The following is a 17,481-nucleotide window of genomic DNA, read 5'->3' as shown; positions in this document are numbered from 1 at the left end:
GATTCAATGCAATCCCTATCAAACCACCAATGGCATTTTTCACAGAACTAGAACAAAAAATTTCACAATTTGTATGGAAACACAAAAGACTCCGAATAGCCAAAGCAATCTTGAGAAAGAAAAACGGAGCTGGAGGAATCAGGCTCCCTGACTTCAGACTATACTAGAAAGCTACAGTAATCAAGACAGTATGGTACTGGCACAAAAACAGAAAGATAGATCAATGGTACAGGATACAAAGCCCAGAGATAAACCCACGCACATATGGTCACCTTATCTTTGATAAAGGAGGCAAGAATATACAGTGGAGAAAAGACAGCCTCTTCAATAAGTGGTGCTGGGAAAACTGGACAGCTACATGTAAAAGAATGAAATTAGAACACTCCCTAACACTATACACAAAAATAAACTCAAAATGGACTAAGACCTAAATGTAAGGCCATACACTATCAAACTTTTAGAGGAAAACATAGGCAGAATACTCTATGACATAAATCACAGCAAGATCCTTTTTGACCCACCTCCTAGAGAAATGGAACTAAAAACAAAAATAAACAAATGGGACCTAATGAAACTTCAAAGTTTTTGCACAGCAAAGGAAACCATAAACAAGACCAAAAGACAACACTCAGAATGGGAGAAAATATTTGCAAATGAAGCAACTGACAAAGGATTAATCTCCAAAATTTACAAGCAGCTCATGCAGCTCAATATCAAGAAAACAAAGAACCCAATCCAAAAATGGGCAGAAGACCTAAATAGACATTTCTCCAAAGAAGATATACAGATTGCCAACAAACACATGAAAGAATGCTCAACATCATTAATCATTAGAGAAATGCAAATCAAAACTACAATGAGATATCATCTCACACCGGTCAGAATGGCCATCATCAAAAAATCTACAAACAATAAATGCTGGAGAGGGTGTGGAGAAAAGGGAACACTCTTGCATTGCTGGTGGGAATGTGAATTGGTACAACCACTATGGAGAACAGTATGGAGGTTCCTTAAAAAACTACAAATAGAACTACCATATGACCCAGCAATCCCACTACTGGGCATATACCCTGAGAAAACCATAATTCAAATAGAGTCATGTACCACAATGTTCATTGCAGCTCTATTTACAATAGCCAGGACATGGAAGCAACCTAAGTGTCCATTAACAGATGAATGGATCAAGAAGATGTGGCACATATATACAATGGAATATGATTCAGCCATAAAAAGAAACGAAATTGAGTTATTTGTAGTGAGGTGGATGTACCTAGAGTCTGTCATACAGAGTGAAGTAAGTCAGAGAAACAAATACCGTATGCTAACACATATATATGGAATCTAAAAAAAGAAAAATAAAATTTCATGAAGAACCTAGAGGCAAGACGGGAATAAAGACACAGACGTACTAGAGAATGGACTTGAGGATATGGGGAGGGGGAAGGGTAAGCTGGGACAAAGTGAGAGAGTGGCATGGACATATATACACTACGAAACGTAAAATAGCTAGCTAGTGGGAAGCAGCCGCATAGCACAGGGAGATCAGCTCGGTGCTTTGTGACCACCTAGAGGGGTGGGATAGGGAGGGTGGGAGGGAGGGAGATGCAAGAGGGAAGAGATAGGGGGACATATGTATATGTATAACTGATGCACTTTGTTATAAAGCAGAAACTAACACACCATTGTAAAGCAATTATACTCCAATAAAGATGTTTAAAAAAAATAAAAGAGGGGTGTTTTGTTTTGTTTTGTTTTTTGGCCTTTTGTTGAAGACGACAGAACAATAAAGGCTTCTATTACTCACCAAGCATAGATCTGCTGTCAGTGTTCATAAGACAAGCAATACATTTTCTTCTACACACAATATATTGTATGGCAGGGATTTGGTCAATATACTCATGGTACCCTAACCTCTGTGGAAATAAATCCTAGAATCAAGGCTATAGTCTGGGCTAGTCCTAAAGTCAGTGTAAGTATTTGATTTTCATTTCTAAATTACAGTATTGTTGATATTCCTTCTAATGATATTATATTAACTCACGAGGTTAAAATCAACTGAAACCCTTTCAACTTGAATTAAATAAAAGGAATTTTCATTATGAGTATACAAGGTTATCTCAGGAATTCCCACAAAGAGGAAGTACACCTGAACTTCATGCAGCACTGGAAATAAGGTAGTTTCTTACACAAGCTCTCTTCCTCTGAGACCACACTATCCCTGCCTCTTTCTTTAAAACTCCTGCTAGAGCTGGACTCTTTCTGCTTGTTCATCAGCATACCTCGGCAGCGTTAATCAATATATACGCCCCGACCAACCCCAAAGCTAAATAATTTAAAAAAAAAAAAATTCCAAAGAGTGCAATTCAGCGTATAAGGACTTTTTCTACTTACAGCATCTCTCTGGAGTCTGTAACCAAAGAGAAACTACTGGGCAAGGGATGGTGATAAACTTTAAGGCCTGCTTGTCATTCTGTGATAACATCCCTGGACTGTCTACACAAGGCAGTGCAGCCAGGGACAATTTTATCTCTAGAAAACAGATTTACAATTGATGGGATGTTTGTATTTTAGACACAATGTTACTCTGAAGCATTCAGACAATCTATACTTTCCTTCTATTCTTTTATTTTCTTAATTATCAAAGGGTACTCATTCTCAATTCTCCTTTCCAAAAGGAGAGAGAATCACACAAAGTCCTTCTTTGGCACACCTGCCTTATTTTTGCTGCATTTATCAACAGAAGTGTTGTACAAGGGTGGGCAGGCTCACTCTGCATCTCCTGAGAGCTGCTCTACAACTGGAACGAGATGGAAAGTGACAGAAACTTCTCACAGGGCAGAACTGAATGCTCTGATTTGGTGTCCAGAGGAACCCCTCATCAAAAAGGAAGTCCTCAACCCCGAAATTATATTTTTGGGAGCAGGCCTGATTTCTGGTTTCAAGAATGGTTTCATGACAGTATGGAGGTTCCTTAAAAACCTGAAAATAGAGCTACTGTATGATCCAGCAATTCCCTTCCATATCTGGAAAAGATGAAAACTAATTCAAAAAGATACATGCACCACAATGTTCATAGCAGCATTATTTACAATAGCCAAGGTATGGAAGCAACCCAAGTGCCCATTAACAGATGATTGGTTTAAGAGGATATGGTATATATACACAACAGAATGTTATTCAGCTATAAAAAGAACGAAATATTGCATTTGCAGCAACATGGATGGATCTTGAGAATATCGTACTAAATGAAATTAAGTCAGAGAGAAAGACAAGTATTATATGATATCACCTATATGTGGAATCGAGAAAATAATACAAATGAATCTATATACAAAACAGAAACCGACTTACAGACATAGAAAACAAACTTACGGTTATCAAAGGGGAAAGGGAGGAGAGGAAAGACAAACTAGGAGTATAGGATTAAAAGGTACACACCACCATACATAAAATAGATAAGCAACAAGTATTTGCTGTATAGCACAGGGAACTATATTCAATACCCTGTAATAGCCTATAATGGGAAACAATCTGAAAAAAATACATATAAATACATATATATAACTGAATCACTTTGCTGTACACCTGAAATTAACACAATATTGTAAATCAACTATAGTTCAATTTAAAACAAAAAGAAAATAAGGAAGGGTTTTATGTATGAAACAAGACTGAATTTTGATCAACAGCAGTTTACTGTTAACGAGACAGCAGATGACTGGGCTTCTGAATGACTGTTTAGGAATTCTGTCCACACTAAGATGCTTCCAGGAATTAGTTAGTACACTTTTATGGTTTATAGTCCTATTCAATACACACACTGAAAAATGTGATCATGCTCTGCCAGTAAGGGAAAGCACTTAAATAAAAAATAAAAAATTAAAGTCTAGCTGTACAAGGATATTTATTAATCGGGGTAAAATCATAACCTAAGGGCAGATAGAGATCCACAAAGATGTATACAAAGTTCACTCAACTAAAGGCTATTTAATATAGATTTTGTAGAACTGTGTACATAACTGCTTCTAAATTATACTGCAGAAAAGTAAAGAACTAATATAAAATATAACCCAAGGGAAAGAGAGAAAAGAATTAGAATGAAAAGATTTAAGGGCCAGGATGTCCACATGCTCCCTGGACTGCTGAGAAGTGCGGGCCGCACCTGCCAGTTTTGAGAAAAGCAGCAAACACAGAACCAGCTGCTGTTCCAAAGTTAACTGCCTGCTGATAGTTTAATTTGAAACAGCTTCAGAGAGGCCCCCCACCCCCCCGCACTAAGCACTAGGGCAGTGATAGGCCAGCTGATAAAACTTTTCAATTACCCAACTGATAAACCATATAAATGCTTCATTTTCATTCCCATCACACTAGGGGGGAATGCTAAAGTCACATTTCTGAAAACCACAATAAAAAGTATATATTCTCTGTAGAATGACATAAAATGTTAATAATCCTTTCTCATCTCCCATTGCAAAAGGATTTTTTTCCCCCAAAACCTGCATACACTTTAATTTTTCATCTTGTTTACAGCATTAGAGATGCTACAGCAAAAGTAATGTTTTTCTTATAGCTTAGAAAACATAATGCCAGAAAGTAATTACACACAAGTTATAGTTTATAGAGGTATGGGAATCAGAACATAAGGGTAGGGAAATGCTACAGAATGACAGTAGTTAAACTAAGCCCAGCAGAGCATGACATTTTAATAGACATATTTAGAAAGGAGAAAAGCAAAAACAAGTTAAATCTTCTGCTTTTAGCTAATCTATTTAAACCATAATGTGATAATGGTAAAGCGTCAAAATCCTAAACATCTTTATAAGACCAACAGTAGGGTACCAATGCAGAAAACCAAGACCCTTTCAAATTCTTAATGATAAAGTGGTTGCTATGAGTTTTAATATCATCAACTATTAACTGTGAGTGCACCAAACTATGTGCTATAAATATTCTTCATGTTGAGTACACGTACCTCTCTGTGTGGGTGACAGTTCAGGCCCATTATGGGGACAGTTGTTGCAACAGGCCCTACTGAACCCGCGCTGGGACCAAACCACCATGAAGCCATCTGAGATTTGCAAAGAAAACAGAAATGTAGGGTATATAAAATGTCAAAATTTAAGTGTGAATGAGAATAGGAGTTCGACAGAAACGAGTAAAAAATTTATCTCGTAAGAAGCAAGAGGTTTTCTCACACATGTACACAAAGGTATGAACATAAAGATGTTTACTGCAGCATCATTCCTGTTATGCTATCAATAAGCAATCCAAATGCTACCAATAAAAGACTGGTTGAATAAATAATAATATAACTACACTAGAAAATTCTATGTAGCAGCTGAAAAAAACAATGAAGTGGAAAGTGGCATGATAAAACTTTCTAAAATACAAGTGAAAAGGCAAGTTGGCATAAATATATATATGAATATATATACACACATATATATATACATATACACTACACACATATATATATCCTCATTTATTGTAAATATTATTTGAATATATACTATGTATGTGCATAGAAAGCAGACTAGGATAGACAATGAACCATCAGACTCCTTTAATAATAGTTGCTTGTGGAATAAAGACAGACACCACATATTTCTATACTACTAAAAAATGTTTTCACGTGTTACTTGTTTAACTCTTGGGTAACAAAATGAGATAAAAATCCACAGAGCAATAAATAGTGCTTTGAGTAGTGGGAACTACAGGAGTAGACTATGAGTAGAAATGAAATGGGAGCAGTGTTTGATCATGTTTTTTTCTGAACATTCTTTTTTTTTTTTTTTTGCGGTACGCGGGTCTCTCACTGTTGTGGCCTCTCCCGTTGCAGAGCACAGGCTCCGGACACGCAGGCTCAGCGGCCATGGCTCACAGGCCCAGCCGCTCCGCGGCATGTGGGATCTTCCCGGACCGGGGCACAAACCCGTGTCCCCTGCATCGGCAGGCGGACTCTCAACCACTGCGCCACCAGGGAAGCCCCTCTGAACATTCTTGATTACTTCCTCCTTTTTGTTTTCCTCTTTCAGAAATAATCAAAGAAAATTTCACTCAATTTTACGCTCATGTCCTTATAAAAACCATTTGCTGACCTCTGCTTTACATATACGGTATCATACTGTACCTATTTTTCTTCTACAACTTGCTTTTTTTTTTTTAATTGAAGTAGAGTTGGTTTACAATGCTGTGGCAATCTCTGCTGTACAGCAAAGTGACCCAGTTATACACCTACACTCATTCTTTTTTTAAATGTTCTTTTCCATTACGGTTTATCTGAGGAGATTGGATACAGTTCCCTACAACTTGCTTTTTATCATCCAAAATTCTGTTTCTGAGATTTATCTATGTTGTCACACGTAGCTGTAGTTCCCTCAGTCCAAAGAGTGCTACTTTCAACATTCCTATACATAGTTCCTTTGGCACAGGTGAAAGAATTTCTCTAGGGTATATAACACCTGCTGGGTTGTATGGTATGGGCGTTTCTAGCTTTACCAGACATTGCTCAATTACTCTCTAAATATGACGTACCAAATTATTTTCAACCTCTGAGAACTGTTACTGTCAATCTTTGAGATACCTGTACCAACTCAATGGAAGTGAAATGGTACCTCATTATCCCATGGAACACATCTTCTTAGTAGTAGCAAGGTAAAGAATCTTTTCAAATATTAGTTGGTTCCTTAGGTTTCATCTTTTCTGAGCTCCCTGCCCCTATTTTACTGAGTTATTTGTCTTTTTCTTTCTGATGCATAGTTTTTTATTTATGTTGGACACTAACTGTTGTTGCCTATGTGCATTGCAGTCATGACTTGTCTTTTCACATGCTTTTGCTGTCTCGATGTACATAAGTTTAAAGTTTTCACAGAGTCAAATTTATCATTTTCTTTGTGGTCTGTACTTGTCTAAGAACTCATTCGTTACTCTAAAGTCATAAAGATATCCTTACGTATTTCTTCAAAATGTTTTACTTTTTTACTTGTATGTCTTTAGATTCTACCCTACAGGATAAAGTAAAGCAAATTCCATCTAGATTTTTAAATACGGGTAATCAACTGCACCACTTGTTGACACATCCGCTTTCCCTGCTGACCTGTACTGCTAGCTCCATCACAGCATGTGACACAGAACCATGCGCATACATCTGTGTCTTTGCTGGACTCTCTATCCTGTTCCCTTGACCTGTTTCTCTGCTGACAAAACACTTGCAAGAGTCTACCTCCTGGTCTTGATCTTTAAAGTTTCCTTGGTTATTTGGTTATTCTTGTTCTTCTTTATAAATTTTAGAATCATTTTGTCTAATACTTAAAAAATTTTGTGATTTTTATTGAAATTCCATTGAACTTTATAAATGGGTATCAAAGGGGATTATGACAGGCTTTAGGAAGACTAATATTCAAATGATAATTTTTTTTTTTTTTTGCGGTACGCGGGCCTCTCACTTTTGTGGCCTCTCCCATTGCGGAGCACAGGCTCCGGACGCGCAGGCTCAGAGGCCATGGCTCACGGGCCCAGCTGCTCCACGGGATGTGGGATCTTCCCAGACCGGGGCACGAACTCGCGTCCCCTGCATTGGCAGGCGGACTCTCAACCACTGCGCCAGCAGGGAAGCCCTCAAATGATAATTTTTGAGAAATAGATTAAGGGTTCTCTGTTTTGTTGCCTTCTTTTTTTTTTTTTTTCCTGCTATAAGTTATTTCCTTGCAGTTGGTAAAGCATTTAAGGCAAAGTAGCTGGTTTTTCAGCCTCCATAAGTCACTGGGATCTATTATTCAGAGCTGGTGGGGTGATAAAAAGAGTTCCTAATTTTCCATTGCTGGCACGGATTGCCACAGGGCTTAACTTTCTTCATTATCTTTAGCTCTTACCTCCCTCTCAATTAGTTTCCCAAACTGCCATTCCATAGTACATTTTTCTAGATGTTATTAATAGCTGTGTCTGGGAAAGGAAGTAACAAATTCAAACAAATTTTAAACATCCTTTATAGTAAGTCTCTCACTTGGAGTTTTATAATGCACTTCAGTATATCAAAGACTCTCAGTAAAGAAATATGTCTAATTTTGTCTTAACTCGCCATTTCCAAACTTTTTGCATGCATTAATTATTCACTTCTTGCATCCTAACTGATACCCCACAAAGAATGTTCCATGGGACAGCAATTTGGGAAATGGTATATTTAAACTAGTAACGAAAAGACAAGAAGAATTCAGATATTTCTTACTTCTACAAAACAAACTAATCAAATAGCACCCAGCAAACCTCTTGAAAATGCCTTAGTGATGTTTTTTAGCTTGGGGTCTTAGTGTTGACCTATACCTAATAAGACTTTTCCTTTAACTTGACAAGAGTTTTACTTTCCTTCTTATTTCAGCACCGACATGAAAGAACAGGCAGCCGTCCCAGATTTATTCACCTCTCACTGTGAAAGCTATAGGAGTGTTTGGCCTTAGAAAAACACAAACCAAAGAAATGCATCTCTTATCCTTGCTGGGCATTGAGCCCATGTTCTTGCTGCCAAGTGGCCTGAGGAGAACCAAAAAACATACCAAAATTAAGTGACTTTTATTTATATTTTCTCCTTTCTGCTCTGTTGATGCAGCAGGTATTAATTTGCTTGATGCACTGCTGGACTGGCAGGGTGGCCTGGCTCAGCTAAGGATGGGAGGCGAAGAGGAGGTCGCTGCCAATCTCAGCAGACACCCTGGACAGACAACGATGGCCTTTCCTGGAAAACATTTCTCCTTTCTTACAGGGCATTACTCCTTGCTGCTGTAGTAACAAACATTCAATAACAGTCATGGGCGGGCTTTTGAGAGTCAGGTTCTTCCCAACCTGCAAGGGAAAAACACTGGCACTTCCTTTCTCTCTTCGTGCTACATTTGACATTTATTCCATTATTCCATATTCATTTATTAAGTGCTCATTGTGGACCAGGCACAAAGCTAATTGGTAGGGAGGGTTACCAAGACCAGCAGCAGAGTCCTTGAGAACCTGAAAGTTTAAATTAGAGGCTGAAGACCGAGTACCACAAGCATTGCCTGAAGCAGAACTAGGAAGACTTGGATCCTGACATGAGAGACTGGGAATGTAAATCCCAAACAATGGGCGCTCTGTGCTCCACGAAGCTGGAGACTTTTTCTTGTTTTCTGTTGTATCCTGAGCCTGGATATTTATCTGCTACTGAATGATCAAGCGCTGGAGCCATCTAAAATCATGATTTAGCCATGCATCAATCTTTCCTATTTTATCCCAGCACTAGTTTGTCCAGCTTTTCCTTGACATGTTCCCCTACAGAATGGCGCATTCCATCCTTGGCCTGCTACGCCTGGAAATCTTTCCTCGCATTGTGCAGAAATCCACCCCCTCAAGGTTCCACCCACAGACGCATATTCTACCCTCTGGGATGCCACAGAACACACAGAACCGTTCCCCTCCACTGCTACTTTTTATTGTGAAAATTTCAAGTCTACAGAAAAGTTAAAGAAACAGTACAATGAACACCCATATATACTTATCATCTGTTCACCAATTATTAATATCTTCCCATATTTACTGTTTTATCTCTTGCTGTTTTTTTCTTCATGAATTATTTGAGGGTATGCTGCAAACATAACCCTGCATCACCTCTAATACGTCTGCATACATCTAAGAATAAGGACATTCTCCCACATAACAGCTTTCCTACTATACACCTAAACAAAGTAATATTAATCAAATATTATCTAAAATAAAATTCGTATTTAAATTTTCTTAATTATCCCCAGTGGTTTTTTTATTCTTTTATTTTATTTTTATTCTTTATTTTTTTCTTGGCCACACTGCGTGGCTTGTGGGCTCTTAGTTCCCTGACCAGGGATCGAACCCAGGCCCTCGGCAGTGGAAGCATGGAGCCCTAACCACTGGACCGCCAGGGAATTCCCCAAAGTGTTTTTTGGTTTTTTTTCTTTAAACCTGGATTTTAAAATTCCAGATTAAAAAAAATTACAGCCTTTTTTAATCTAGAATATTTTTCTAGCCTTTTTGTATTTTTCATAACATTACCTTTTTTTTGGCCAGGAACACTACTACATAAGTGATATCTGTGTACACTGCTAAAGCATCAGCTGGAGCCACATACCGTCAGGTTGTCTCACTAGTGGTGACGTGTATATAAGTTGACCACTTGATTAAGAATGTGATCACCAGATCTCTTCATTGAAAAGGTACATTTTCCCCTTTATAATTAAAAACTTAAATATCATCTTATGGGAGTGTGAATATCTACTCCTCCAGCAATTGTTTTACCCAAGTTTTAGGAGCCACTGGTGATCTTTACCTGAATCAACTATTACATTGAGAATTATAAAATGATAATTTTCTGATTCTATTTCTTCTTCTACATGGATTTTTAAAAATCCAGTGTGTTAGAATCCACTATTGTTTAAAAACTTTTTGCTACTCAAATTGTCCCAGATTTGGCCAGTGGGAGCCTCTTGAAGCTGCCTCCTAGGCCTTTTTGACATGACCCCATTAGTTGAGCATTTCCTACTTTCTGTCACTAGGGGTCCAAGCTTACCTGTACTTTCCCCTTCCCAGGACCTAGAATTAGCCATTCCTCTGAGGCTCCCTGGTTCCTCTTAGAGGGAACAGCACTTATGAGGAACAGTTTTGCTAGTCTCTTCTATACAGCCCTCCAGGTGTTGGAAGCCAGTTATTTCTGTCCCATATCCCTCCCCAAACTTCCAAACCGAGGCTAACTTCACCCAATTTCTTACACAAGTCTTCCTGCAACTTAGCTTTGATTTCTACCCAGCTCGTCTCTTTCATAGTCCCTGTCCCAACTCAGCTGCTGTCTTCTATCCCAGTGGTTGGTTCCCAACCTGGCTCTGCATCAGAATCACTGGAGGACTTCTTTAATACACAGATTCCCAGGATCCACTCACTCCACACTTACTGGATGAGAATCTCTGGAGTAGATCATGGGACTCTGTTTCTGTTTTCTTAAGTTCCCCAAATAATACCAACATAGCCAGCCCACTGCGTATGCCAATTTTTTAAGGCCTTGTGGACCCAGTATTGGATACAATATCAAAAGTGTGGCCTAGAGCTACCCACTTTTCTTGTACCGGACATTAGAGTTCTTTCAGCATAACTAAATCAATGCTGACATTTCTGGGGAGGTGGAGGCAATGACATGAAATTTTTGACTCACGATGACTGAATTTATTTATTTAGTTGATGTTGTTGGCCCCGCCACGGGGCTTTTGGGGGATCTCGGTTCCCCAACCAGGGACTGACCCTGGGCCACAGCAGTGAAAGCCCAGGATCCTAACCACTAGGCCACCAGGGAACTCCCCTCATGATGAATTTATGAATCCTCCAGATCTTTTCCAATATATTGTTAAGGTCTATCTCCCCTATCTCCTCATGCTCCACTGATCCTTCAGCCTTAGGTGTAAGGATTTACATTTGTTCCAATGAAAACACATATTGCTTAATTCAGTTAAACTTTTGGTATGTCAAGGGTCTTAATGCATCCTGATTTTATCATCCTAATTATTTTTTACCCTTCCAACTTTATGTCAGTCAAGCACGCTGTCAAAGTCCTCTTACATTGTCTCTTTTTCCTTTTTTTAAAGATTTTTTTTTGATGTGGACCATTTTTAAAGTCTTTATTGAATTTGTTACGATATTGCTTCTGTTTTACATCTTGATTTTTTGGCCGCGAAGCATGTGGGATCTTACTTCCCCGACCTGGGATCAAACCCGCACCCCCTTCATTGGAAGCATAGAGTCTTAACCACTGGACCGCCAGGGAAGTAAGTCCCTGTTTTTTTTTCTATTATTTATTTTTTTAAAATAAGTTTTTGAATTGGACATTTTAAAGTCTTTATTGAATCTGTTACAATATTGCTTCTGTCTTATGTTTTGGTTTTTGGTTGCGAGGCATGTGGGAATCTTAGCTCCCCGACCAGGGATTGAACCCACACCCCCTGCAATGGAAGGCAAAGTCTTAACCACTGGACCGCCAGGGAAGTCCCTTCTATTATTTTTTTAAGTATTAAAAAATCACTCTTACACATATTTCTATGAATGTGTTTGTGGTTATATAACTGTATGTGTTTGTCAAAACGCACAGAATCAAACAGCAAAAAGAGTAAATTTAAATGTATGAGAATTACAACTGAAAAAAAAAATCAGCCTTATATCCCAAATACTCATTTACATTTTCCTCCCAGATTAGGTCTCACTAACTTATTCTGATTGACAGTCTCTGCAAAATGTATTGCTGTTCTAACTAACAGAGTTTTCATAGATTTTGTATTTTTATTCATCTGAGGTCAATGCATTCTAGAGTTTGATACCTTGAAAAAGCATCAGGATTTGTTTACCAGGCCACTCAACCCAGTGAATGTATTATTACCATTTTATCAATTCCCACAATATAAAATGCAAAGAAAAAGTGATGGAATGTGGAATAAGGTGAAAATAGTATTTAAAAAATTATAATCCTTCACAGAACTGGGTTAAAAAATCGAATACAGGTCTGTCATTCTTGCCTAGGAGTGGAAGTTAGACAATTTTCCACATATAAGTTTGACAAGGATTTAAAAAAATACTCTTCAGTGCTGGTGAAGGTCTTGTGAGACATACTCTCAGACAGCACGAGAAAGAGGCTGAAGTAACAGAACCTTCCCAGCCATTTGAAACTATCTAACAAGAACTTAAAGAATTCAGCTGGAATACATATATACTGATAAAATCTAGAAAGAATTACATCAAATTTTTAGCAGTAGCCAGCCATTTCTAGCTGATGAAAGACATGCTGTTTTTTTTTAATGCTTTATATTTTAAAAAATAATTTAAAAATTTCTACAATGAGCCCATGTTAGTTTTATAATTAGGAAAAAAGCAGTACATATTTATAAAAATACCAATTAAAGAACGAGGAGGAAAGTAAACCACAAAAGGAAAGAAGCAGGGATAAAATAATTTTTTGCAAAGATATAACTGTCACTGATAGGAATTCTCAAAATAAAATATGTCTTCCAGGTAGTCAATAATTTTATAAAGAATTTTTGATCAGAGAATGAACAGTATTTCCCTTGTGAAGCTTGAGTGCTACAGAGGATTCAGGTATACAGTATTTCTAAAAGGGACACTTGCACTCCCTCCAAACAATATTTTCCAAATGAGAAGCTTTATACAGAGCTAGTAAATACTATAAATTCATACCTTGAAGAACGATGCTCTGGTTTATTTCGTTCGTTTCGATCTGTAAAGAAAGAAGACAGTTACATTTTAAAATGCTCTTTAGACGTCCTGGAAAAGAAGTTCTTACATCCCAGCTGCCGTACCCTTAGATTTCACAAAGGACTGTTCAAAGGTTGCTGTGTCTTCCCCTTGTAAGGCTCTTCTTCAGAGTTGAAAGGATTTGTCTGACAGAGGAGGTACGAAGGATACAAAGAAGGACAGGCGTGTAAGGGTTTTACAGTTTGTTAAAATCATCTACTTAGAAAATATATCATTACATGTATTGTTTCATTTTCAAAGATCTTTGCTGTTTTAAACACTTTGCTAAAACCAAAACAAATTTAGCTAAGGAAAGAAAGTAAGGAAACTGAAAAGCCACAAATTACTCAGCTCAAAAAAATCATTCCATGAATCATGGTTGGCAAAAGCTTCTAACAGGATGGGGAGGGGGAAAAAATGAGCAGTCAGCTACATCTGCAAATACCCAGAGACCAGTAGAGCCTCTTCCTTAACTCTCTACCACCCAGAACTTTTCAGAAGTTGGATTTCCATGTTTCACAGATAATTAGGTCTAATGTGCCACAAGGCAGTGGTTCTCAACCAGTGTCCACTTTGCTCCTCCTCCCCAAGGGGACATCTGGCAATGCCTGGAGACTTTTTTTGGTTGTCACAATCAGCCTGAAGACTATTATATACAAGAGAAAGAGCCACGAAACCCACAGGATGTCTTTTTTTTGACTCTGAGTAATTATTTTTTCTTCAGTGCATGCTTAAAAATAAATAAATGAAGTAAAAAGATCTCAGTGTTATGAAAAAACAACTAACAACAGAAAGCAGTGGGTAAGGGGCTTCCCTGGTGGCGCAGTGGTTGGGAGTCTGCCTGCCGATGTCACGGGTTCGTGCCCCGGTCCGGGAGGATCCCACATGCCACAGAGCGGCTGGGTCTGTGAGCCATGGCCGCTGAGCCTGCGCGTCCGGAGCCTATGCTCCGCAACGGGAGAGGCCACGACAGTGAGGGGCCCGCGTACCGCAAAAAAAAAAAAAAAAAAGAAAAAACAAAGAAAGCAGTGGGTAAGCCACAATTAAATCCTACACAATGACTTTTAAAAATCCTATGCAATGTTATCAAAATACAGTTCTCTAAAGTATCTTCTGAATTAACACTAACATGATATAATTTAATGGCGAAACAAAGATTAGACAAGAATTCTCTTTTTTTTTCTTCCTTAATTTTACTGCTGATGGAGCAGCATAAAGGCAACGAAGACATTCTCTAAAACTTCTAGAGAGATTTATGGAAGAAAAGGAATCAGATTTACATAGTTAAATATAAATTCTTTCTGAATGGGTTCATAATAAACAAGAAATGTCTTTTTAAACCAAGGAGTTAGCACACAGGAAGACACTACTCTGAAACACTAACAAGTAGGAAGTGTCACAATAAAACACGTTTGTTAAGATATAATGCTCTTCAAAAGGCACAAGGTTAACATGCTTCTGGTTCCAATTTCTCTACACACTGAGTGCTACTGCTGCTTTTAAAACTTTTGTTTTAATGTAACTTGATTTACCCCTCCCTTAAATAAAAATAGAGTTTTTCACTTGTTGAGTACTAAAAATTTAAAGTCAGGAATACAGTGCACATCTACTAGATGTAGATCAGCTATCCTCATAACAAAGCAACAAGTCTTACCTGCGGCTAAGGATGAGATAAAAGTCTGCCCGTAACACCATTTGCCGTGGCTGTGGTCCCAGTTTCATTCAGTTTTTTTAGGCATGTAATAGCGAATTCCCCTACAAATCTTCCTAGTCGTACAACACCCAGGAGGAGGGGAGAAACAGAGTCACAATGCATGTAAACAAGACCCAGCATCTGAGGGCTCCCCTCCAGGGCCTGTTCTGATTGGCAGATGTGTTATGATCAGTCTGCACAGCTGGAATGTGGCCATTCAGGAAGTGAATGCCTCATGGTTCTCCTTTCCTGGTTAAAACAGGAAATTCTACAGTCACTTTAATACCTTCTGCTCTAAGAAAATACAAATATCTCCCCACTGTACTTCCCTATTGAGAAGTAATTAAAATCTGAGACAATAACTTGATAATCTGTTGGAGGACATTTTAAACATTTCCTCCCAAATTCACTCTTAGTGTTACATGTGTTACATTTCTATGTAAATATGCATACACAATTACTCCTAAGACCCATATATTTGATAATTTCAGGGTAAGGGTAATTTATCCATTATTCACAATATTCCCCAGCCCCTAGCTCTTGGCAATGGAAAACAAATTAAAATACATGTTCTTGGCTTGATCTTTTTTCTTAAAGTGTACAAATAATTGTACTTCACATTTTGCCATAAGCCATCTTTCAGCTTGAAAACATATAAATATGTAGTGTCTGTATGTTGTGCACCTCTGTGTCTACACATATTTTTATATACTTATTTTAAGCAAAGTAATTTTCATGATAGCCGAGGCTATTGTGCAATTGTCAAGAGATACATTAGCGGTAACACTGAATTTCTGGCAAAATAGTAAGTGGTTATTTTGATCCAAAAGCTAAGACTGAACAAAACAAAGCACTGAGGGCAGATTTGGGATCTGGATCTTGCCAACAATAATAAAACACTTGGATTAAAATCCCCTTACGAAAAATGAGAACAGATCTGTAGCAAACATAGAAATTTCATCTTGACTACATACAGTGCTTTAAGCATATGGTTTCTATTTATTTCTAATTAAATACTCTTTGGCACACTCCCCCCAATTTTTTTCAGAGTTTCTAATTTTTAAATAATTAGAATATACTTGCAAAGGCTTCCCAAACTTTTATATACTTAGAAATCACACAAATAACTTACTAGCCCAAAGTCTCACCATTTCCACAAAGAAAAGAGTTATTAAAGATAAGAATGCCCTAACTCTAAAATTTAGTTGCCAAATGGTGCACATTTGCTGTGGATAATGCACTAACTCTGGGGGCCCACCGAGTAGCGCGTGATGATCTTTAGGTCACTCAAAGATGGGCAGTACACTCTCAATGTGAAGGTCAGCATGGCTGGGTGGCTGTGTGAAAGTGTGTTGGTTTCGTAGGTGTATGTCACACACACCCCCACACACACATACGCCAATGGAGAGACAGAGAGAGGGAGAGCGAGAAACCTTGCATTCCCTGTCCCCATTCATCCACGTCTCCTAGTTGATAAAGCTAACTGAGGGAATGGAAGAATACCCTGCAAGAAGAACAAAGGCAGAAAGTAGGCAGAACTGGTGCAAAGGGTGCTGAAGCCTGGATGTGTGTAAATGTTGTGAGGACACGGAAAGGAGGCAACGTGCACATCAAGGGGACCAAGAATCAGGAGAGTGCTGGGAAGTTTCCATGGGTCTGTGTGAGAACTCCAGATTACCCAAATTTTCCTGCCATGATGACTCCTGGTTCTAAGTAATCTGACATACATGATGATTCCAATGTTCATATATTTAGGTGGTATACCACCATTGTAGAAATAGGCCCTTATTCTGCCAGGGACAGCTTTTTCGGAATGGCTAGACAGATTCTACTGATGCTAATTATTCAGGGTGATCCTGAATCTAATAATATGACAAACACTTTGAAATGAAGATGACAAAAATGCAAATGTCATCTTTTGCTTTGATTAAGAAGAACGGCCAACTCAGAGCTTATTAGAATCTACTGTAAGACATTCAGGCTTTGAGGATTTGGCTCTGATCACCTAACTGGAGAGAAAAATCAAACCCCATTGGGTAGGGACTTACACTACTTGCTCAAGTCGGCAACAAAAGGTCCGAAATCATTCTTTGAAATTAGTGGGAAGACAGTCCATGGGAATGAAAATACACAGAGTGGGAATCTGTCTTGTACCTCATATTGGAATACTAACATGTCTCTTTAGAATGACCATTATCTGTGAAGGGATTCTGGATCAGACTCCAAAGCATTACTTACATACTCCGGCTTGGGAGTACTATGAATTGTTTATGTTTTTTTTAAAAAATGGTCAATGCCAGTCAGTATTCACTGAAAGATACACACATTCTGAAGAATTCCTTGCACCTACGGTATTATCGCCTCTTTACTTATGATAAGCAGAATAAATAAAACAATGAATCCCTCCATTAGAAGACAGGGTATCTACGCAGGGTTCACAAATTCTACTTTAATGACTCTTTAAAAGATAGCAAAACTGGTTCTACTCAAATAGAACGTGAATGGAATTTTAT

General features: G+C 38.2%; 1 protein-coding gene across 11 annotated transcripts in view; it reads right to left on the bottom strand.

Moving 5' to 3' along the window:
• Positions 1-17,481, bottom strand: part of SH3D19 (SH3 domain containing 19) — a 181,079-nt gene that overhangs the window by 89,800 nt on the left and 73,798 nt on the right. For 6 of the 11 annotated variants that reach the window (XM_067736688.1, XM_067736691.1, XM_067736687.1 and 3 more), the window contains exon 2: positions 13,219-13,258. In XM_067736688.1, coding sequence (XP_067592789.1) covers positions 13,219-13,258 — 40 coding nt within the window. Of the gene's footprint in view, positions 1-13,218; positions 13,259-13,340; positions 13,682-14,929; positions 15,184-17,481 lie in introns of those variants that run through there. The other 5 variants (XM_067736692.1, XM_067736694.1, XM_067736695.1 and 2 more) reach the window with 4 other exon arrangements.

The sequence above is a fragment of the Pseudorca crassidens genome, chromosome 4, assembly GCF_039906515.1.
Source record: "Pseudorca crassidens isolate mPseCra1 chromosome 4, mPseCra1.hap1, whole genome shotgun sequence".
NCBI lineage: Eukaryota > Metazoa > Chordata > Mammalia > Artiodactyla > Delphinidae > Pseudorca > Pseudorca crassidens.
This window is presented reverse-complemented; position numbering and strand designations above follow the sequence as displayed.